The sequence below is a fragment of the Balaenoptera borealis genome (assembly GCF_965194805.1).
Source record: "Balaenoptera borealis genome assembly, chromosome: 3".
Taxonomy (NCBI): domain Eukaryota; kingdom Metazoa; phylum Chordata; class Mammalia; order Artiodactyla; family Balaenopteridae; genus Balaenoptera; species Balaenoptera borealis.
The window spans coordinates 165,465,659-165,489,992 of NC_138866.1; the positions used below are offsets into that span (position 1 = coordinate 165,465,659).

The window sequence follows — 24,334 nt, forward strand, 5'->3', positions numbered from 1 at the left end:
TTCTGCAGATGGCTCTGGTCTGTTTTGATCTGCCCCATCCAGTCCGTGGGGCACGGATTAGGTCATGACGGTACCAGACAGGCACTTACACCCTGGGGGTCACTCTGTCCCCACACCCTGCTCTATATCACTCATAACTCACCCTTTAGCAAATCATTCTAAATGGATTTTTGACATGATTTTTAGACGGATGGTTATAAAAATATGCTGAAGGGTTCTCCTATTTAGATGCTTTTAGGTAATCTTCTGTTGAGGGGAATTTACAAAGTCTTATCTGCTCAGGGTACCTGGGCAAAGCCAGGACCAGCCAGGTGGGAGAACCATTGACTGGGTGCGTCGGGGGCCCTAGAACATCCTTCAGTGAGGGGGCCTCTTCCAGGCAAAAAAGCAAAACGCAAAGCAGAAGAGGTCAAGGGGAGATATGATTGGAGAGACGTAGGTAGAGCATGCAAACCAGTAGCAAGTTTAGGTGCCTGGGAGAATTGTGGCTGGATGGATGGGTGGGTTGATGGATGAGGTAGGCTTCAGAACACTTCTCTTGTGCCCTCCGTGGCATGTACTTTGAGGATTTGCATGACTGCTTGTGTATGCCATGCCCAGCTACACTCAGATCCCACTCACTGTTTTGTTTTTTGTGTATGTGTGTGCAAAATCTTTCTTTATTCAACATCTGTTTGGTTAGCTTTTTGTCTGTGCCAGGTATACCTGGCCAGGTCCTGGGTAAAACAGTGTCAGTGAAGAGGTTGACATTGCCTTTGCCTTCGTGGACATCACAGTCCGGAATAGGCAGGGGCAGAGTAGGAGGACAAGCATTACACAGACAAGTAGGCCAACACTCGATTCTACCTGATGAGTGCTGGGCAGAAATACAGATGCTAAGAGAGAATGTAATGGGGCAGGGGGAAGGGAGGACCTAATCTGGTCTGGGGGTCAGGAAAGGCTTTTCTGAAGTAGTGATATTCAAGCTAGGATCTAAATGATGAGTGGGAATTAGAAAGATAAAAATATGTGAGGATTCAACAGGTTCAAAGGTGGCCCAGAGCCAGGGAGCCCTACAGTGGGCAGCTGTGATCTTGTACATTTGTCGATGCTATTGATAGAAAGTGAACTTGAACTCCGCAGACTTAATGAAGTCTGAACAATAGGTAGACCATTTTTATTTTGGTTGTGTTTTTTTGAAGGCACTGTTAGACCTTTCTCATATTACCTGAATGCATGTGCTGTCCCATGTATCTGCTGTAAGATTTTCAGTACAGATTGGCTGAGAAACACTAGAATGAATATAAATACATATAATAAATTAAAGCTGGACAAAGGAATTAAATGCATTTTTGTTTAGGCTTGTCATAAAATTGAGACCCCATCAAGTTGTCTTCAGGTTCTGAATCTCTGAGCATATGTAAAATTGCATAGTTGTTCTCCGTTAGTTTTGAGCAAACTCACCCAAGATAGGCAAAGCTGTGCTTACAGCCAACTGGCAATTCCCTATATGGGAGTTAGCAATTTTACGGACTACCTGTAACCACGCCATACTCCAGACCTATTCCAGAGCCGTCTCCAGTCTCTTCCAGTTGTTATCTACTCAAGGAATGCAAAATTATTTTAATACTAGAAAATTGCAAAAGAAAAAAATTGTTGCCAAGTGAAATTTTCCTCATTGGAACTAATGGTGGGAAGGCCAGTATGTAACAAACATTTCATTACAGAATTTTTCCAAAAATTATATTTGATATATTCAAGAACGTCTGTTAATATAAAGCCCATACTGTGTACGTTCTACCACAAGGTCACTGCTTGGGGCTCTGGCAAATCTATTAGTATTTCATTAACCTAGAACATCTCAGGAAATGTGCCATCAGAGGTCAAAAACGTTCTGACCCTCACATTGCAAGTTCTCATTATAGAAGGTTATAGAAATGCATGTAATTAATACAGAAGTCACAATACAAAGTTGTGAGATTACGTAAGAAGGCTGACATTGTCACAAATTTCCATCCTAATCAAGTGCGTGGATATCTTCAAAAAGCCCAGCCTGTCTGCACGGAGCAGAGAAGAGAGCAGGGGACTCTCCTGCCTGTTCAGCCTGAAGCCCTATGTCACCCTCCTCACATTGCAACTCCCTGTTTCTAGCAGTTCCCTTCACACTGATCCCTTGTCAGTCAGTGGTTGGCTCCTGCCCCCCCCCCCATCCCTTGCAGAAAAGGGAGAAGGGCACCGATATTTACAAAACACTGCAGCACACCAGGAGTCTGCCTAGGGATTTTCCCTTCATTGTCTCACTTAATTCTTTTTCTTTTTTTAAATTTATTTATTTATTTTGCCTGCGCCAGCTTGCAGGATCTTTGCTGCGGCATGTTTAGTTGCGGCATGTGGACATCTTAGTTGCGGCATGCATGTGGGATCTAGTTCCCGGACCAGGGATCGAAACTGGGCCCCCTGCATTGGGAGCGTAGAGTCTAACCCACTGGACCACCAGGGAAGTCCCCTCACTTAATTCTTAGATCAGGCATAATTCCGCCTTGTATAGTTGAGAAAATGAGGCTCAGAGAGGCCAATCCTGTACTCGGACATCTCCAGTCCCAAGGTCTAGAAGCCATCTCATATGCCGATGACTCCCAGCTCTTCGCCTCCAGCCCTGATCTTCATCTTCGTAAATACAATGGACATTTCTCTGCCCTCATCTCTCAGCAGCATCTGTCAGAGTTGACTAGACCCTTCTCCTTGATTTCCATGGCCCCACACGCCTCCTTTGCTTCCTACTGCTGTCTGGTCTTTTGCTGGCTCATCCTTATCTGAGTGTTGGCATCCCCAGTACTCAGACGCCTTTCCCTTATCCAGCTACACTCTCCCACGGGATCAGGTCTACCCTCTTGGCTTTGAAGACCATCTGCATGCTGATGACTTGCTAGTTTTGAACTCTAGCCCTAATCCTCCCCGTGACCTTCAGGCTCGTATCTATGGCTACCTGCTTGACATCTCCATCCAACAGGCATCTCAGACTTCCATATCCTACCTGAGGCTCAAGATCTATGCAATCCAATATGGTAGTGCCATGGAGCTATTTACATTAGTTAATACATTAATTAAAATTAAATAAGATTTAAAAGTCAGTTTTCCAGTTGTACTAGCCACATTTCAAATGCACCGTAGCTCTCTGAGTAGTGGTCACCACATCAGATTGCAGATAAAAAGCATTTCCATCATCACAGGAAGTTCTGGTGGTCAGTACTGCCCTAGTTGTTTTTAACCCCTCCAAATTTGTTCTTTCACCAGGGACCCCCTTTTCAAATAATCTAGCTGTTCCTCAAGTCAAAAATCTAGGAGACGTTCTTGATTCCTCTCCTTCCAGCATGCCTTATATCAACTTCATCAGTTAGTCTTGTCTACTGTGTCTCAAAAACATACCTCATGTCTGTATACTTCTCTTAGACTCCAGTGTTCCCCAAGCTGAGCCACCAGCCTCTGTCACATGGATCACTACAGAGGCTCCGCAATGATCTGCCTTCTTCCACTCTTGCTCTATAACCTATTGTCCGCACTGCAGGCAGCCAGAGTGATTTTTGAAAACTGTAAACCAGTTCCCCTGTCTCCAGGCTGAAAACCCTCCAATGATACCTCATCTGATGTAGAATAAACCCCCTGTTTAAATCTTAGTTTACATGACCTCTTTTTCCATTTGGGCTGCCATAACAAAGTACCATAGATCAGGCGGCTTATAGACAACAGAAATTTGTTTCTCACAGTTCTGGAGCCTGGAAGTCCCAGATCAGAGTGCCAGCATGGTTGCATTCTGGTAAGAGCCATCTTCCAGGTTCTGCCAACTTCTTGTGTCCTCACGTGGAAGTAGGGCCAGCTAGTTCTCTGGGGTCTCTGATGAGGGCACTAATCCCATTCATGAGGGCTCCACCCTCATGTCCTGATTACCTCCCAAAAGCTCCACCTCCTAATACCATCACTTTGTGGGTTAGGTCAACATATGAATTTGGGGGGGGGGGTGGGAAACATAAACATTCAACCCATAACACATGGCCCTGTGTGACCTGAGCCTTCGTCTTTCTCAACCACTCTACTCTGCCCACCAGATTCCAGTCACCATGACTTTGCTTTTGGTCCCCAAATACCCTAAGAAAGACCTGTGCTGTCCTAAGGGTCTTAGGACAGGCTCACCCCTTTGCCCAGAAGCTCTCCCCGATCATCACTGGGCTGGCTCTTCCCTGTCATCCAGTGGGGCCATCTCGGAGCCCACATAAAAGTGGCTCCACCACATACTCATCTCAGGCTTGTTTCTATCTCCCCACAGCGTTTTGAACTCTCTGAATGTTTCACATTTACCTATTTGTTCATTTATTTCCTTTCTCTTCCTCCTTCACTAGAATATAAGTCATAAATCCTGGGGATTCAATATGGATAAGACACGCTTTGCCCTCTTAGAATAAAAAAATCTAAAAATGATTTGTAGCAGGGTGGTGCAGTGGAAGCATGCTGGGCCCATAAAAATGGTTTTGTAATTAACTTATCTTTTTTTGGAATGTGGACAGGTGATGGAAGAGATTAGCTGTTTTAATCTTGAGCATGCTAATAATTTTTTTCAACAAATCTTTTTGTCCTTTTTTTATGAGTAATGCAAAAGTAGAATTTCTCTATCAGAGTCAGCAAGCACGTTTCATATACAAAATTAAAACACCTTCACTTCTTTCTTACCCATTGTTTTGGCTGTAACCACATTTTTCCTGGCCAGCCTTGAGGGCCAGCTGGATGGGAGCTGGAGGGGCATAGTTGGAAAACAGGAAAACAGGGAGAGATGATTGTTAGGAATCACTGAGGCCCCACCAAAGGCAGTGAAAGTTGTTGCCTGGATGGATGGAAAATCAGTGCACACTACAGAGCTGGCTGACATGGAGTCGGAGGAATGGATTTTAGATGTGCTCTTGTGAGCACATCTAAAGGTGGTAGGAAGCCTGCAGGACCAAGACTGTAAAAGCAGTAGGACTCCAGGATGGCAGGGACAGACCTGCTTTGGAGGACAGGGTACACACCCTGCAAAAGGACTTTGGTGCCAAGATGTCCCTCCCCTCCATGCCCACATGCACAGATGGTCACACTCTCGGTGGCATCTGTCTCAGAAGTGGTTGCCTTAGATCACAAGCAGCTTAGAATTAACTGCAGTCCAATGCAGCCCATCCAGTCTCTGCCACGTGGTTTCCAGAATCCTTTGTGATTTGACTCATCCTCACAGGTCACATCTTCCAGATAAGTCCGGCTTCTTTGCATATCTTGTCCTTTCCTGCGTCTCCCTCTTCTCCCTGCCTGTCATGATCTTCCTCCTAACGCCTTCCTTCAGGAATCAGCCAGCACTTTTCTACCGTTCAGTGAGTGCTGTGCTAGACTGAGGACACAAAGGAAGTTCAAATACCTCCTTCAGGAACCTTCTCTAACCACGGATTTCTCCCGTCTACGACGTCCTGTGGTCAACCAGCCTGGATCACAGTCTGGCAAGTCATTAGTTGCTAGTGGTCTTGATGGTCAACTTGAACTTAGTTTGTAGCACCCCAAATAGAGACTAACTGCATGCCACGTGGTGGGCTTATAGAAGGTGCTCACTTAATGCTTCTTTCATTGATTCTATTTCCCTGAAAATTAGTTCAGCAAAATCTCCTTTCATGATCGTTCAAATGACTGGACTCTGCCTGCCCACTGGACTTTCCTCCACTTGACTAAATACTGCTCCTCCTTTAAGACAGCTCCGATTCACTTTTTCCTGCCCTGTCCCCTGGCCTTCTGTGGTCTTCCAAAACACCTTCACCCCCTCTCCCTTCAACATCAGAACCATCTGTACTGTGTCTTTCTTATCTGTGTATCTTGGTCACCCACCCCCCATACACACTGGACTGTGTACCCCTTGGAAACAGGGACAGCATATGTTATCACTTGATGCAAGACTATTTGATTAGGTGAATAAAAAAGCATACAATGCAAGTAAAGTAGAAAAAATGTTTTCCCCCAATAAACCTTGAAAAAAATATAAAGAGAGTATACATTCAAAGATACAGTACACAAATATGGACTATCCTTTAGTTGCCCAGTGTATTAGTCTGCTTGGGCTGCCATCACAAAATACCACGCACTGGGTGACTTGAAACAACAGAAATTATTTCCTCAGCATTCTGGAGACTGGAAGTCCAAGATCAGGGTGTCAGCAGGTTTGGCTTCTCCTGGAGCCTCTCTCCTTGGCGTGCAGACAGCTGCCTTCTCACTGTGTCCTCACAGGGTCCAGCCTCTGTGTTCATCCCTGGTGTCTTCTCTCACTAGACCTCATTTAACTTTAATTACCTCTTTAAAGGTCCCGTCTCCAAGTACAGTCACATTCTGAGTTGTACTTTGGCCGGGGCGGGTGGGGGAGAGGGGGCAGTGGTGGGCGGCTGTTAGGATTTCAACATAAAAAAATTGGGGGCTAGGGGACACAATTCAGTCCACAACACCCAGACACTGAGAAGGGAAAAGAGCCAGAATCAAAATGCAGTGGCACACAAGGGGTTACATTTCTCTGCCCCATTCCACAGAGAGGCATGTGTTTGTGTTTTAGAAGTTTCTGAACAGATTGAGGCTGGGAAGATGTTGTGAAACTGAATTCTGAGAATAAAGATATTTTGATTATTAAAGTGGGATTTGTTGAAGGAGGGAAATATTGAGGACAAAGTTTTCATGAAAAAAACCCTTAATCATCCCAGAGTGGGTAAGAGAGTCCCCCCAGGAGCAGAGAGTGAGGGCACCAAAGACACATGAAGTCGTGAGGATCAGGGGACAGAGAGACAGCGGGTGCCCTGCATGGGAGGAAGGAAGTTCCAGGGGCTGCCAAGTTGGGACTCGACTGAGGCAAAGACTGATGGTCTTTATCTTTCTCCAGGCTGGGTGAAAAAAAATTTCTGTCATCTGGGCCTTGGGGTTTCACAGTTGAAAAATGCTTTGTTTGCAGCCTCTCAATCACAACCTGTATGTTTCAGGACTACCTTCCCCTTAGGATTAAATAAGGGAAATTGTTCTTAGAAAACATGCATTTATAACCAGCCTTGCTCTGGGGCACATTAAGGCATGTGGCTCTTGTAGCCATGTCACCCGGGTCTTTAACACTGGCGCTGCCTAGTTATCTGACATTCTTGTGAATTTCAGGGCATATCTGCTGTAACACTGCTCTTTATCATCTCCAGTATCAGCACTAATACTTCTCAGACTCCTGTCTCTAATATTAATAGCACAGCACTATACTATTTGGCCTTTTTGGGAAGGAAGATGTTTTTTTCTTTAACCCTCAGATGGTCCCTGGCTGGATCTGAAGATGAAACTCACAAAGACAGATGAATAGGAAAAAAAGCAAACACATTTTATTGAATTTTTACATATCCACAGGAGGCTTCACGAGGGAATGAAGACCTCAAGAAGTGACCAGAGCAGGAAGCTTTTATACCTTTTAGGCAAACAATAAATTTGTGAAGAATGGACAAGACAAAGGAGTTTGTAATAGGGGTAGTAAATGGTGAAGACGTGTAACTAAGATGATAAGGGTTAGTTGAACATGATTTGCTTGCCAGTTTCACTCTGGGCTGATAAGAGTCTGTCTCCAGTGAAAGGAGAATTTATTTCCTGCCTTCAGACAGAAAAGTGGGAGCTTCTTTTACATTTACTTGCTTCTTAACTGCCTTCAGTTCAAAATAATTTTATGTCTAAGAGGCATATTTGGGGGTGACATATTCTGGTTTCCATTGGCCTTTTTCATATTTTATTAAATCTAACTTCTAGAGTAATAGATTTTTGGAGCCCATTTTTCAGCATTAGCACAAGTACCATTTTTGAATGAACGTGTGGGTGATGTAAGATATAAAACATTTTAGACTATAATTAGCAGTAAATCTTAAAATAAGAGGAAAATATCTACCAAAATCAGATGGAGAAGTCCAAGTGCATGTAAAAAACAACATGGTTTGCCCAGTATTAACAGTGGATGCATGGTATACTGACGAAGTTGTATATAATAGTGCATTACAGAATATTACAGAATATATTACAGTATAGAATCAAAACTTAGTTTACTTGATCCAGCAACTTTGAAATTCTGTTTCTTGACTATTTTTTAATTTGAAGAGATTTGCATTACTTAAAATTTTGCAAGTAAACAAATTTTATTGAGATCATTACGTCCAACTATTTGGTTTTTGCATAGTTAAGATTCACATACAGAGATAGCAGTGCAGTGTAATAGTCAAGGAAGATCAGAGACTGAGCAAACCCAAGTTCACTGCAAAGGCAGGTTATTCTAAATAAATGTCCAAGTTCAAATTGAGAGGAGTAGAGAATTTTCAAACCATATTCCTGTCTTCTGCTCCCTTAGTCTTTGGTAGCCAGTTTCCTTCTATATAGCTACATCCCCCTAAAGCTGAACCTCTCTCCCATAGCTGCCATTAAGTAATTTTATTTATTGACCTGTTATTATGGTCCTACTCCTTTTCTCCAATCACCTGACCCCTGATCCTTCCAACTACATTCTGATGCTTTGCGTGTTTTCATTGGGGGACTCCATTTCTAAAGAGGACCTTTAAACCGCACACATTGGAAGCTTGCCGTAGAAGGATATTGACTCAAGCAAACAACCTGTCAGCTCAGCAGCCCATCACCCCAACCTTCACGTGTCCTGCCAGCCTGAAAATGAGACACGCCCCTCACCACAATTCTAAATTTATTTCCTTATCAGTGATTCTGGGATTCTGGTTGTTCACAAGTGATTTTGAAAATGACTGGGTGTCTTAGCTCAGGCTCTCATAACAAAATACCAGCAGCTGGGCAGCTTAAAGGACAGAGATGAATTTCTCACAGTTCTGGCGTCTGGGATGTCTAAGATCAAGGTGCTGGCACATTTGGTTCCTGTTAGGCCTCTGTTCCTGGCTTACAGATGGCCGCCTTCTCACTAGGTCCTCACATGGCTTAGAGAAAGAAAACTCTCTGGTGTCCCTTATTCTTCTCATGGAGACACTAATTCCATCATCAGGGCCCCACCCTCATGACCTCAACTAAACCTAATTACCTCCGCAAATTCCCACCTCCAAATACCATCACACAGTTGGGGGGAGGGGGACAGTTAGAGCTTCAGCATATGAATTGGGGGACAGGGGCGCACAAACGTTCAGTCTGTAAGAATGACCTTTTGAAATGTGTGCTTGAGATTTCTGGAAAGTATAAAGTGATTTACAAACTTTAAGGTATTTTTATCAGTATTGTTACATTTTTTATCGGCAAGTTTTTAAAATTTTCCCCCTTTTCCTTGGTTTCTAAGGAAATCACATTTTTTCTGAGCAATGTTCAGAAAAATAAATCCCTGGTGCAGTTTGGAATTTAAGAAGTGAAATACTAAATGTGCAGAAAATTGAGACCCTGACACTACATGTGACAGGAGTATCTTAAACTTCAACTCTAATGCTTCAATTCTTATTGCATTGCTGACCTATCACAGTGAAAATATTATACAATGGCTATTAATACCTTATATCACATTACAGAGATGTGGACTTTGAGAGAATGGGAAGCAGGAAAGATCAGTTTTGAGGGAGGGAAGGGATCTGGCAAAGTGCAGGTCATAGAGTGCTAAGGGTGGGAGGTGGAGGAAGGGGTGAGGTTTTTTTTATTATTATTATTATTATTAATTAATTTATTTATTTGGCTGTGCCGGGTCTTAGTTGCGGCATGCAAGATCTAGTTCCCTGACCAGGGATCGTACCAGGAATTGCTCCTGCATTGGGAGTGCGGAGTCGTAACTGCTAGACCACCAGGGAAGTCCCAGGGGTGAGCATTGTTGCTCGAGGGCTTCCAGCACCTTGCAGAGGGTGTGAGTAGCAGGCAGCCCAGTGGTAAGAAAGCACCGGAACACTAGTAAGCGGTGCCCTTATTGAAGGTGGGCTGATGTAGGGAATGAGGAGGGGCACAATCAAGACAGGGTTTTCCTCCAGCGCAGCTAATGCCGCCTTGATTGGCACCAACTGCACAGGGTGGCTGGCTCCTAATGGGCGCCCAGTACACGTGGAATGAATGATTGAATAAATGACTCAGTGAAGTGAATGCCTCCAAGTGAATGCACGCAGGTTCACCCTACCCCTGGCAACTGTGCATCTCCTGTAATACATCCTCAAGCTCTGCAACGTTCTTCCATTGAAATCATTGGAAGAAGGTTCCAGAAAAATGAAGAGTGGCAAGAACTTGACGTGAGTTGCTGAGAGGGAATGTCTTGGGATCTGGGCTTACCTAAGGACAGATAATGTAGACAACATGGTCGTCAGGATGTAGTTGCTCCCCTGTTTGTATTTCTTTTCACTCTTTGAATTGCTTTTTATTTCTCCTGAGCGTCCTTCTTCTTTTATCTAGATTGCTCAGTTTGCTTTGGAAATGAGACATTATGCAAGCGCAATATGGCTTGGAATGATTATACATAATGGGAAAGACTCTAATACATAGGCCTTTTATAGCTGCAATTGTGTTTTATTAGTTTTCTTTAAAAAGAACATTTCAGTGGCTCAGTTATTGAACATTAATTGCCTTGACTTGAAGAAAATGAATCATAGCTTTGTGTGTTAGTGTATGTATGTGTGTTACTGCTGGGGCCTGTCTTTTAAAGATGTAAAAGTTGTTTGTGAAACTTTTATGATCCTAATGTTTCACATATACCTTTTTCATTTTGCTTTTGGAAAATTTTTTTCTCTTTTATTAAAATAGTGCTGACATATCCCTTGAAGCTAATTTCAAGGGGTGGCTTAATTATTTGCACAAAGCACTGTTTTTCTTAGAGAAGTCTGTACTCCAAGAATTTGAAGGCAAAGGTATCAGTTGAATTGTTTCTATTCAGGATTTTACAGTTCTGTTACTTTGTTCAACTCAGAGCAACATCAAATCTCAGAGCTGAAAGGGTCTCTGTCCACCAAGGCTTTTTAACCTTTAGCGACCTAGGTCCTCTTTTGATAAATACAGAAAAAATGGTAATGAAATCTGAAATTCAAAGAAATTGAAATGAAATATTCTCAACAAAAACCAAAGTAAAACAATGTAATGGAGTGTCATTCTTCTATCTCTTTTTGTAAATCACAAGTGGCTTTGAGGCTCTGATGCCTCTCAGGGAGTGGTTGACTAGATTAACTACCTCTTTTTACAGATAAAAAGACTGAGGTGCAAAGATTCCAGGAGTGCCCATCCTCTCAGCATCTTAGGAGCAGAACTGGGTCAAGAACCCAGACGTCCTGTTGGCTGCTTCCTGCTTTGCCCACAGCACCCCTCCCACCGCCCAGACCTTTAAGGCTATACTCGCATGCAAAGGAGGCATCTTATCCAGTGTCATCGCCCTATAACTGATGATGCTGATATTCTGGAAGGTTATTCTGAGTTAATGCTGTCCCAGCAGGATGGAGGCAAAGGCCAAGAGAAACTTCTCAGGCCTGGCTAGCCCATGGATCCTGGTTTATTTTTATTTACTTTATTTCATCCTGGACCATCTGTACCATCATGACATAGAAACACTGCCCTGATATAGCTTCTGGGGAATAAGGGGGCAACATTTAAATCTGAAAATAGATTCATTTTTGAAATAAAGTCTGGGTCTTTCACCATATTGAAAGGTCTTATTGGTAGTCTTCACTGAACAATTCAACACATCTTTTTTAACTTATACTGATTTGTTCTCTCTCTTTTTTTTTTTAACAGTGTATCTGGTGGAGAGCTGTTTGACCGGATAGTGGAGAAGGGATTTTACACAGAGAAAGATGCCAGCACTCTGATCCGCCAGGTCTTGGATGCTGTCTACTATCTCCATAGAATGGGCATTGTCCACAGGGACCTCAAGGTGAGGCTGTCGCTTAGCAACACCCTCCAGTTGCTTTCCAACCCACAATGCACCTGTCGGAGCAGATTGGCTCCAGAGGAGGGATGAGGTTGCCTTGATGTAGATATGGGTGGAATGAATGGTGGGCTTTGTGTACTGCTGGTCGTCAGGGTCTTTGGGACCCAGGAGTAGCTTGAAGGATGATGAAGATCAATGGGGCTGGCCATTGTTTGGGACATTTAATAACCACTGTACAGCGAAAGGGCCATGGGGAGGTAGGTTGTGCATTGCTTCAAGCTTATCTAAAGGGTAATTTTGTTCAAGATATGGATGCCATGAAGATTGCCCAGTGCAGTTCTGCAGTCTTTTCCCAATTCCAGCCCTGTTTCAGTGCAACCCACCATATGAAAGAAAGGGAGCAGTAGATAGAGGGTGTGAGGTGAGGGAGAAAGGAAATAAAAGCTTATCCAGAAAGATGGGTTAAATGACATACAATTACAGCCTTCTCCCAATGTCCTGTCGGTTCCATTCTTATCTTTTCCCTATGAGGTTTTGAAATACTCACCCTTCACCAATAGCATTGAAGGATCTGGGCCTTGGTCACCTTGGCCCAAGGGTCTCTGTGGATGCCGAAGGGTAGGTATCATAGTACCAAGGGTAGGTATCGAACATATCAATTTGAGGAACAGAAAAAAAATCTGTGCTGTTGACCCGAGGCTATAAAGTGGCTTCATTCTACAGCAGTTATAGGTCCAGCCCCCAGAACTCACGGCACCAGTCAAGATAGAAATCTCACCCCAGCACACATACTCACCACTCCTATCAGAAACACAGGGATTATATTGTACTGAAGCCATGCTATACACAACTACGGGCAATCTAAATCAATTTAAGGAATAAATGGTAAACATATGTTAAAACAGAATGTTAACATCTGCCCGTTAATCTGGTACTGGCTGTCAAGGTATAAAATGGTGTGGCTTTTCCTTTCATAGGAATTCACTGAAGTTTTTTCTTTTCTCCATGTTAATCATTTTCCATTGACTAGGGTAGTGGCTTCCAAATGTTAGCCTCCATCAGAATTGTCTGGATGGCTTGTAAAAACACAGATTGCTGGCTCTTCCCCAGAGGTTCTGATCCTGCAGGTCTGCATCGGGGCCCGGGAACTTGCATTTCAAAGGGGTTTTCAGGTGACGCTGATGTTGGCCTGGGAACCACACTTGGAGAACTGCTGGACGAGGGTAGTTGAGGACGTTGATGGACTTCTTACAGCCTTTGCTGGCCTCCTGATGGGTGAAATGGGCTGTGAGCAGAAGTAGTTCATCTTCAGGACTTGCAGGTCCTTCAGAGGGCCAGGTAAGGGCTAGGTAAGGTGACCTGGCACCTCTGTGCCAGGCAGCTGTGCCTTCTCTGCTCTCTTGTGCCCTCACCAAATGCCGGTTCTGTGCTTCCAGGCCACAGCAGGCAGCTAGCTCTTCCTGAACAAGTTAGTTTAGTGACCGTAGAGATGTGATGTGGTGTACTTACTAGAAATCATTTCTAAGCAGGTAAGCCATTTCCTAGATGGGCAATGTTTATTTCCCCCTTAGAAAGCCAGATTGGCTTTATGGGAGCTCATGTTTTTTACATGCAGGTAACGCTTTTGGAGAAGTACATGCAGCTCCCAGCCCATAGAACTTTAAGATCACCAGGCTTGTAATTGTGGATAGAATGTTACCATTTTAGGACCTTTTTGTGGTCTCTTTTCAGAGGCACAAAGAAGTTTGATCTATGTGGAGGAAGTTGGGGTTCAAGAATTAAATTTTCATAAACCTCTAAGAAAATTAAACTCTGTGATAGAGGCCAGAGCAATAGAGAACATGATTGGGTTAATTTAAGATTAGAGCACAATTTGAGATGCTATCCTACCCCCACAGGTGGCTATACCTCTTTCTCCCTTCAGAAAGGTATTCTCGTGTCTTCTTGCCCCAGAAGCTGCTAAAGATGATCAGTTGTCTTTTTTTCAAAACAAGCGAAATGTCCACTGTTGCCTCCTCCTGTTAGGCACTGTTGCCCTTTGGAGCTGGATCGTTCTTTGCTGTGCGAGGCTGTCCTGTGCTTGTTTAATAGCATCCCTGGTCTCTACCCACTAGATGCCTGTACCAGTCCTGAAGTTTTGACCACCAAAAAATGTCTCTAGGCATTGCCAAATGTCCCCTGGGGGGTGAAATTGTCCCCAGTTGAGAATCACCGGATCAGGAGTATGGCTATGTATAACATGAACTTTACAGGAAGTGTTGATTCAGATCTTTTTTTTTTTTTTTTTAATTTTTTTTTTAAATTTTTTATTTTATTTGTTTATTTATTTATCGCTGTGTTGGGTCTTTGTTTCTGTGCGAGGGCTTTCTCTAATTGCGGCAAGTGGGGGCCACTCTTCATCGCGGTGCGCAGGCCTCTCGCCATCGCGGCCTCTCCTGTTGCGGAGCACAGGCTCCAGACGCGCAGGCTCAGTAATTGTGGCTCACGGGCCTATTTGCTCCGCGGCATGTGGGATCTTCCCAGACCAGGGCTCGAACCCATGTCCCCTGCATTGGCAGGCAGATTCTCAACCACTGCGCCACCAGGGAAGCCCTGATTCAGATCTTTTAAAAGCTTGTTATGTGAACAAGGGTTGGAATTGACATCCCAAGTCAAGTATTGGCCACGAATTGTCTTGCAAAGATGCCGTAAAATACAGAAAAATAATTTTTCGGGTGAGTCCTGGGCCTCATAGGATCCCAGGAAGCATTGTAAGATCCCCTCCCTCCTCCTTTCCCTCCACCCCTCACAGCCCTCCTACTGCCTAGTGGGGGCCTCCACCCACATCATCCCTGAACCCATCTTCCCTCCCACTTTTTCCCTGTTCACCCCTCCCCGCAAGTAAAGCCCTGCTGTGCTTACTAAGTCTTGAGGTAAGTAAAAGTATTGACCTAAGCTGAGAACGACCAGTCCATTGAACCCTCCTTGGTGATTGCCCTTCAGAAGAGCAGTTTATTGATCCAAATGCATCTCCTGTAGGAGGAAGGTATCAGGAGAGATTTTTGGCTCTTAGGCCATCTCCTGCCTGGATGCAGCCTTGTCTAGGAGCATGAGATCCTTGACTTTACAGCTGTAGAAGTACTGGGACAGGAAGTTATAACATCAGAAACTTTAAAAAAAAAAATTCTCTCTGCACGCATGATTGGATTCTTACTGGTCATCAAAGGCGAATCCGTAAACATTCAGGGAAACCATGAACCACGTGCACTGTTTGGTTAGTTTATTTCCCTCTGCTTTCTCAGTGTTATTATTTCTACTGTTGATTGGCCCATTTTATTCTAGTTTAAAAGTAATTGAAAGCATCCTCAAGCATACATTTGATTTTCTTCTAATTTTATGCTTCATCCACAGGATTAAAGTCACTGTGAATGATGTATCATGTTATTTGGAATGAGGGGTAGTATTTTTTTCCTTGGGGTTCAGTTAAAGAAAAAAATGGTTCTGACACATGTTAAAATGGTAAGGAAGGCTTTATTCAGGACTCCTGCAAGAGGGGCATTGCATTAGGGGAGAGAATTGGGCTCCACTGCACATGTGGCAAGGACACATGGGGATGTACAGCCGTTGAGCAGAGTGAGGGGTCATGGATGGAAAATTACTGTGAGAGACAGCAAGGGTGGGGGGATGCTTGCTCAACATCTCCCTCCGTCTCCATAAGCCCCGCCCCCATTTTTTGCCAGAAACAACCAGATTCCCCAATTTTCCACAAGATGTCATACAAACGAAACTTTGCTGTCTCCTGGTTTACCCCAGGATTGACATCCTTAAGCTCCTCCCATGTAGACGCCACGGAGGTGCCACTGATGTACAGACTTAGAGTGGAAACGGGAGCTGTAATCAGACCTTTGCTGCATGTCGTGTGTTACTGCTGCCTGAGCTCTGACATTTTACAGTCAGGGAAGCAAACGAGGAACCATCTTGACCCATCTTCTACAGAAACAGAGCTTTTAAGGACACATGGCTAGAAAGCTCTAGATCTTCCACCTCCGATTCATTCCGTGATGACCTCCCCCTGTTTCCCAGGGAGCGGAGCGCTCGGGTATCAGCTGGCCCAGGAAAAGGGGAAGTGCAGTGCATGTGCCCGAGGTATGGACACGGGACGTCCCTTAGGGCGGGGAGAGAGACCCTTAGGTCGGAGACAGGTTGCTGACAAGGGTCAGAAAAAAGAAACCGAATAGCACCGGCAAAGGCAGTTTTCTTTCTGGGAATCTCCGTTCCCCTAACCCAAGAAATGAATTGACAAGTCTGAAAGGCATCTGCTTTCTAGTTGCCTCAATATATGGTTCATTGTTCTTAAGTAGAGAAAATACTAATAAGGGAAAGGGACTCACATTTATTGAAAATCCGTAAGTGCCCAATACTATATAAGGCTCCCTGCATTGTTTTCACTAAACACTGCTTTTCTTAAGGCATTTACTGTGTCTAAAGATCAAGTCTGTTCTTCCATTGTCATTAAGTTTTGGTGGTTTGGTGAGGCTCCCACAATTAACCCAGCTTTTAAAACAGGTTGTAATTTTTTTTTACATTTCCTTTTAGCCTGAGAACCTCTTGTACTACAGTCAAGATGAGGAGTCCAAAATCATGATCAGTGACTTCGGATTGTCCAAGATGGAGGGCAAAGGAGACGTGATGTCCACAGCCTGCGGGACCCCAGGCTATGTCGGTAAGGACTGCGCGTGTGTGTTTTCCCACTTGTCAACCTGATCGCTTGTCTTAAGCATTTGAGCCTGGCACGTGATCACAGCTGCCTTCGTTTCCCTTGAGGGAGGAATAAAAAGATTGAGAGACACTGGAATGAGTTTGAAGGGAAGTGATTTCCCCTGAAACCTTTTAATAGTTGGGTAGAAATCCCGTTTGATTTGGGTGTGGGCCTGAGTGGAGGCCAGGAATTGATTTAGGTGAATTCCCAGGTTCTAAGACCAGAAATATGTCATGTGTGTCTATGTTTTTAAATGATTTACAGTGACATGTGGGATGACAATAAGGTGCAAACACACATAAAACAAAATGTTGAGATAGAAACACGTAGAAAGAAAATATTGATAGGAGGAATCTGATTCAAACCCTGACCAAGTCACTCCTTTAATTAGCCAATCCTGATCTGTCCTGGAGAAGCCAAGAATTAAAGTTTTTTCTAAAATCAGAACCCCAGAGATCCTTTGTCCCTGATACTCAGAATGCAGAAAATGCTATGGCAGATCTGAACACATACTGAGACTCAACTTCCATCTTCTGGGGGCCCGGAGAAAGGCCATCAGAACTGTGTACGAAGTTATTGAGGCTTCCATTTACGACTGTATTCATTCATCCAGCAAGTGCCTGCTATGTACCAGATGCTGTTCTAGGCACTGGGGTGAAGACAGTGAATGAGACGGAACACCTGCCCTCGTGGAGCTGACCTCTTAGTTGGGAGAGACAGGCAGAAAAGAAACAGGTGAACAGGGGCGTTTCAGATCTTACATGCTATGAAGAAGACAAAACGGGAGTGTGTGATAGAATGACAGGTGTGAAGAGGGGTTGGGACAGTTAAGGGGACAGGAGGAGACTCAGGCGTTAGCCTTCATGACGAGAAGCAGCCCCGACCATGGGAAAGTCAGGGGACAGAGTTCCAGGTAGAGGCATCAGCTTGTGCTGGGGAGAGAGTGAGTGCAAGCTAGGAAGCTCTAAGAGCAGGAAGAAATGAGACTGGAAGAGACTTTGAGAAAATGGAGACCGAGGCTGAATTCTCATCATACAAACCATGACGGCTTTTCTTAATGAGAACAGTGAGCCTGCCCTGAAGGAGAGGAGGTGATGTTATATGACCAATGTCATTCCTGTTTGTTTGGGGATACAACCGCGTGACCTTCCCAGGCAGGCTGAGGGAAGCAGGCCTCATGCTAAACGGGTCTGGGGCCCAGAGCATTGTCGGAAACTCCGAAAGACTTCAGAGGCACTTCAGGGCCCTTCAAGTGCTTGCATGATAATGGGCGTTAAGTCATCACTGTTAATGTCACAGCTGTTGCACTTTTAAAGGAACTCAGGAGAAAAGAACAGACTTGAGGGGAATAGAGACTAAAATGAGGGGAAGGGAAGGAAGCCCCAGATTTAGGAGGAGATCAAGATGGTATAAGTGTGGGAGGAAAAGATGTGGCCAGTACCTGTTAGCTCTTGACTGTCACAGTACCCAGGAAGTTTGTCCCTGGCTTGTGTGTATGCACTAGATACAGAAGGGGAGATGCTTCTGATCGTGTCTGCGAAGCCAGCACTTCTGATGGAGCTGCGTGGCAGGGTGAGCAGTCCCCGTTCTAGGATAGAAAAGTCACGGTTTCAGGAGGAGCCCGGACTCCATCAGGAGGACTTGGATCGACAGCTGTGGTGTGAGGTGCACGTGTAGACGCATGTGTATGCCCTGAGGTGGGGGCCGTGGGTGGAAATGTGAGCGTGTGTGGTGTGTGTGTGATGTGTGTGTGTGTGGAATTCCTCCAGTTCAGTCCAAGCCACCAGGCAAGCGGCAAATAAAAATGAATGAGACAAGCTTATTCTCATTTCTCTTAAAAGACAGGGAGGAAAAAAGCCGGTTCCAACCGTGGTGAGTCATAGGCATCAGAAAATGGACAGGCCTTTGTGGTCATGGGGTCCAGTCTCCTGGCTGGAATGGCTTTGCTCTGTTCCGCAGGGGCTGCTGCCCAGGCCACGCCGGGCGAGGAAGCCGAGGATGCTGTAGCCGCCCAGCTCCTGCTTCAGGACGTCGGCTCTGACAAAGAATGTGCATATTTACATATGCATCATACTGTTCTCATATTTGGCTCTGATGTTGGAAAGCTCTAGCACTTTCTAAATTGATTTTCGCTTTTTTACATTTTGACAGAGCTTGTGGAATGGCAGTTTCTCTGGGTTTCTAAGTGGCTGCCACCCTAGTGGTCTGGTTGTGTTTAGATGTCAGTCGCTGATGAGTCTGGGAACTGGGACTGATGTTTGGATGTGGCCTTTGCTCTTTTACCCTAAATTGTGGCAAGTGGAGCCATCGGGTAATTCTGTTGTCAGATACAGAGTTTTCTTGGAGTGAAGAGGGGGAAAAGGAGGACTATGGGAATATAGCAATTCTGTTTGTTCACATTTATTGAGCACCAAGATTCTTGGGGGACCTTTTAGAGTAAGAAAGGGGCAACACTGGGGAGCTTGTGTCTATGTAGACATGCCTTGGGCAGTGAGCAGCTGAGCTTCGGCATGTTTCTCCCCAACAGTCTGCATGGCAAGCTCCTATTCGGCCATCAAAGCCCAGCTTACATGACCCTCTTTTTCTTTTTTTTTAAATTTATTTATTTGTTTTTATTTTTGGCTGTGTTGGGTCTTTGTTGCTGTGCGTGGGCTTTCTCTAGTTACGGCGAGCGGGGGCTACTCTTTATTGTGGGGCACGGGCTTCTCATTGTCGTGGCTTCTCTTGTCGCAGAGCATGGGCTCTAGACATGCGGGCTTCAGTAGTTGTGGCACGCGGGCCCAGTAGTTGTGGCACGCAGGCTCAGTAGTTGTGGCTCGTGAGCTCTAGAGCGCAGGCTCGGTAGTTGTGGCACATGGACTTAGTTGCTCCGCGGCATGTGGGATCTTCCCGGACCAGGGCTCGAACCCATGTCCCCTGCATTGGCAGTCAGATTCTTAACCACTGCACCACCAGGGAAGCCCTACATGACCCTCTTTTGACTGCTTGCCCAACATCCATCCTCTCCTTTGTCATCCTGGTTCTTTTCCTTTTCTCATCATGGCTCTTACAACATTGCATCAGCTTCCATATTTATCCCTGTCTCTCCCCCTCTCCACTAGAGCAGGGGCTCTGGCTTGCTCATCTTTGCACAGATGCTTGTTGAATTCAATAAAAACCTAAGCTTCATAAACATGAGCAATTTTTTATTTCTCTGCTCCCCTTCTCTTCATTCAGCATGTGTTTATTGAATTCCTGTTATGTGTCATGCACAGTAGTTTGGTGTTAGGAATACAAATACGAATTAGATAGAGTCTCTGACCTCAAAATGTTCACAGTCTTGTGAGAGACAGAGGGCTAACAGGTAAATTGAATAATGTATGGTAAGTGCTACATTATGCCTCATTCAAGAATTATTTATTTAGTGCCTACCTTCTGTGCTAGGCACTGGGGATGCATCAGTAGAAAGAAAAAGCAACAGATAAAAATCCTCAACCTCGTGGTACTTACATCTGAGTGAGAGGGAAACGGGCTATAAGCAAACAGCTAAATATATTAATTAGTATCTTAGATGGACATGAGTGCTATGCAGAAAAATAAAGCAGGAAAGACAATAGGAAGTGTGTCTGTGTGTGTGTGTGTCTGTGTATGTGTGTGTAGGGGGTTGTAATTTTAACTACACTGATCAAGGCAGCCCTCACTAAGAAGATGACAGTGGGGTAAAGATATGATTGCAGTGAAGGAGCCAGCCATGCCATTATTGGGAGGAAGAGCATTCCAAGGATGGTTCAAAGGCCCTGAGGCAGGAGTGTGGGAGGAGCGACAGGAGCAGGGTGAGAAAGGAGGAAGTCAGAGAAGTCGTGGGCAGGGCATGTGCAGACCAGGACTTAGAAGTCACCGTCACGACCACGGGTGGCTGGAAGCCGTTGGAGGGATCTGAGGTAACGGGTGACGTGATCGAACTTTCACCAAGATCCCTGTGAGGGACAGGCTGGGATAAGGAGAGATGGCAGGGGGGACAGGGCCAGGGTGGAAGGAAGGAGACCAGTTAAAAGGCTCTGGAGTCATCCAGGTGAGAAATGGTCGGGGTTGGGTCAGGTTGGCAGAGTGGAAGTGATGAGACGCTGTCGGATTCCGAATATGATGTGCAGGTGACGTCATCAAGATTTTCTGAAAACCCAGAAGTAGGGTTTGAAAGAGAGAGACGTCAAGGGTAATTCCAAGGGTTTTGGCCTGAGTCCTTGGAAGGGTGCAGTTGCCTTTAATTAAGATGTGGGGGGAGAACGTTGCAGAAATATCACCAGGGGTTCAGGTTTGGATTTGATAACATTTGTGAGGTCAGGAAGGCAGCTGGAATAGGAGTCTGGCCCTGAGGGGAGACTCTCGTTTTGCACAGCAGTTCTGTCCTGTAAAGTCACCGTGAGCACTGAACGGGCAGACCCTGAGCCCCGCTCCCAGGGGAAATACAGGGCTGGCTTCCTGCGGGTCTCTAGTCCCAGCACTGTCACCAGCTGGTCGATACTTGACCTTGTTATATGTGTATCTCTGCCCAGTGACACTTTATTTAATATTGTTGCTGATTCATTACCGTTGAGCTCGGGCCGACGACACTGTAACTCGCGCCTAAATGAAGCTCATGGAACACGCGTTCTCTCCGTAAGGCGCAGCCGTCTCGTGCTTGGGAGCGCTGGACAGCACCTCGGCACTGACGCCTGGGGGCCGTTTTTAATAGTGAAATTGAAATCAACAGGATGCACAAAAGTGTGGGAACACGTGGCACTGACTGGACCATGAAAACTATAGATCTCGTCACTGTGAGAGACAAAACAAGAGGGCAGGGCGTTGCGGTGTTCGCCCTCAGCTGGGCGCGAGCGCTCGGGTGACTCCCTGCCCGCTCTGGGCAGGTCTACAGACGACCGCAAAAGCATCCCAAGTATTGATTTGGGGGCTGCAAATGAATTTTAGCGAGTAGGCAAATCGCAAATATGGATCCATGAGCAGTGGGGATGGACGGTATTTGGGAACTGATGGCCTCTGGTGCACTTTATTTGGTTTTTTTGTTGTTTGGGGGTTTGTTTTTGTTTTTGTTTTCTTTGGCCTCACCACGCGGCATGTGGGATCTTAGTTCCCCGACCAGGGATATCAGACCCGCGCCCCCTGCAGTGGAAGCTCAGAGTCCTAACCACTGGACCGCCAGGGAAGTCCCCTCTGATGCATTGTAAAGCCATGAACCTGGATGGAATCATCAAGTGGGGGGCGGGTGTAGATGGAGGAGAGGAAAGGTCCCAGGGCTGAGTCCCAGGGACTCAGAGGGACAGAGAAGGGGCAGTGAGTGAAGTCGGAAGAGAACCAGGGGAGTGGCATCTGGACAGTACTTCAAGGAGGATGAAGTGCCTTGTGTCAGTTGTGGCTACTAAGTCAGGTAAGATAAAGACTGAGTGGGGACCACTGGTTTGGGGGACCTTAAATTATAGATTAATTGAACAATTAATTATTTCTGTGGGAGCCTGGTAGTCAGAGTAATGCTGCAGAGAAGATGAAACAGGTCTTCATCAGAGGACCCCAGTGTGCTGTGAGCCTGGGGCCGGACACAGCCCCGTCCACCTGCCTCCCCCCCGCAGCAGTCTGATGCGGACACTATTTGGGACCTTGGACACAGAAGCCACGGCCTCCTTTTTGCCGGGCAGTTTTTCATCTGAACAGGGCAGAGCCATTAGGCATCTACGGGAGAGAAGGGAGGGAGTACTGTTCTCCTGCTGCCCATCCTGGGGGCCACAGGTCCCAAGAGCCCAAGCTGGGAGCAGAGGACGGCCGTCAGCTTTAGTTCAGATTCCTTCTAGGTAGTGTTGGTTTCCATTGGTGAGTGCAGTTGTTTTGTTGTTGTGTCAGTTATTACCTAAATGACTCTTCAGCTGAATAGTTAGTTTCACCAACATCAAGTTACTACTTCAATTTGAATGAGTTCTCTAATAATGAAGAAATAATGGGAAAAGGGCTGTTTATCCTAAGTATCCCAAGGCACAAGGTACCTTGGGAGAAAGCAAAGAAATCTGAACCCCGCATAAGGAACCAGGGCCCATGCTGAGCGTCAGGTCACTGATGACAGGAGATGGCGGGCATCTCTCCATCCAGGTGTATTGCGTTCCTACTGCAGGCGGTGCCTAGGGCTCTGTCAACACCTGGGGCTCCTCCAATACAGTATGGCCAGTGGGTGATACGGATCCATATAAGGTATCATGTCTGCAGTATGAAGTAACTGACATATTTCAGAAGCAGCCTCACAAATACAGGCGAGAGATGGATCAGTAAGGGCTAGAACCAGCAGGGGAAAACTCACAGAGGAGACAAGATTTGAAGGAAGGGTGGAACTCGGGCCAAGATGAAGGGCTTACGGATGCAGGCAAGCAGGAGAACAAAGGTCCAAGATCATGAATGGCTTCTGGTATGTATGGCCTGGGGGAAATGTGCAGACTCACTTGGGGAGGGAGGGCATGCATAAATAAGTTCTTGGAGAGAATTTAGGAGAAATGATAAGGCTGTCTGGTGGCAATCAGCTCCTCAGGGTAACATGGTGACCATTAATGTGGTATTGACCTGGATTTAGAATCCATTTAATTGAGTCAGATAAAACATTCCCCTTGGCATCGCCAATAAGAGATGAAAGTCAGAGCTGAGAAAGTTTGTAAAATTATTTTTGCAACTTGCTCCACTGCATTAATTAAAATATCCAAACAGGCTCTCTTGAATCACTAAATAGGAACAATAAGTCACAGAAAGCACCCATTTCAGTCATGTAATTGATAAGACACTACAAGATGACAAATGTACTTCTATTCTGTAGAAGAAAGCCTGTTGTTTTATTTCTCAGTGTTGCTATTTGTGCACTGATGTGATTTCTCAGATTCTATGGGAAAAATTCTATGGGAAAATTAAACTCTTTTAAAAGAACTTTGAACCTTTGTCTCTAGATTAAGTGACAAAGTGCCTCAGTAGAGGAGGGCAAGCCTGTGCTCTTACTTATTCTTCCAAAGAATAGTCTTTCTTATTCAGGGATTGCAAACTTCACTTTTAAAAAAGGCAAGAAGGCTGGGGTGGTGCTGGGTGGCAAGACTCCTAACTGCTTTGTGATGTTTGCCTTTGAGCTACATGAGACTTTCTTTTTTCATCGAGCCTTTTTGAGTGATGGTCCATCACTTTGCAGTATTCCATTTGGAGTGCATAGTGGAAACCACTCTTTCATTATTGGATGTTCCTCAAAAATAGGAAGGTGCATTTCTGTCTGATCCATCATTGTGTTTATAAGCAGAGCTACATCTTGGTTCTTTAGAAGGTGGCTCATTGTTATATTACTTAAACTGTGAAGAAGGAGTCATTCCAGTTTCTTCTCGCAGCTTAGTTGCCCGCATAGACATTGCCAAAGTCTTTGGTCTAGCCCTGGCTTAACTTGTCTAAAGTAGTTTAAACAAGTTTCGTTGTGTTCTCTTCTAAGTGGAAATGGAGAACAGTTGGTTCAACATTCTCAGCATATTTTTTCACCATTAAAGGAACACTTTTAATTCATGGGATCATTGCATTTTTAAAGCTTGATAAGGGGCTTGCGGTTAGATGAGACCTTGGAAACCAGGGGTTCCAGGAACCAGGCTTCCGTGTTGGGATGAGGGACTGTTCTCAGAGCCACCCAGCCTGTAATTGGTGGCAGTCACAACAGTGGGTCTTGACTGTGAGATTCTATCTCTGCCATTGCTTAGATG

General features: G+C 45.2%; 1 protein-coding gene across 4 annotated transcripts in view; it reads left to right on the plus strand.

Moving 5' to 3' along the window:
* Nucleotides 1–24,334, plus strand: part of CAMK1D (calcium/calmodulin dependent protein kinase ID) — a 411,293-nt gene that overhangs the window by 339,864 nt on the left and 47,095 nt on the right. For all 4 annotated transcript variants that reach the window (XM_082385592.1, XM_082385591.1, XM_082385589.1 and 1 more), the window contains exons 4-5: nt 11,731–11,869; nt 16,442–16,568. In XM_082385592.1, the coding sequence (XP_082241718.1) occupies nt 11,731–11,869; nt 16,442–16,568 (266 nt within the window). The remainder of the gene's footprint in view (nt 1–11,730; nt 11,870–16,441; nt 16,569–24,334) is intronic.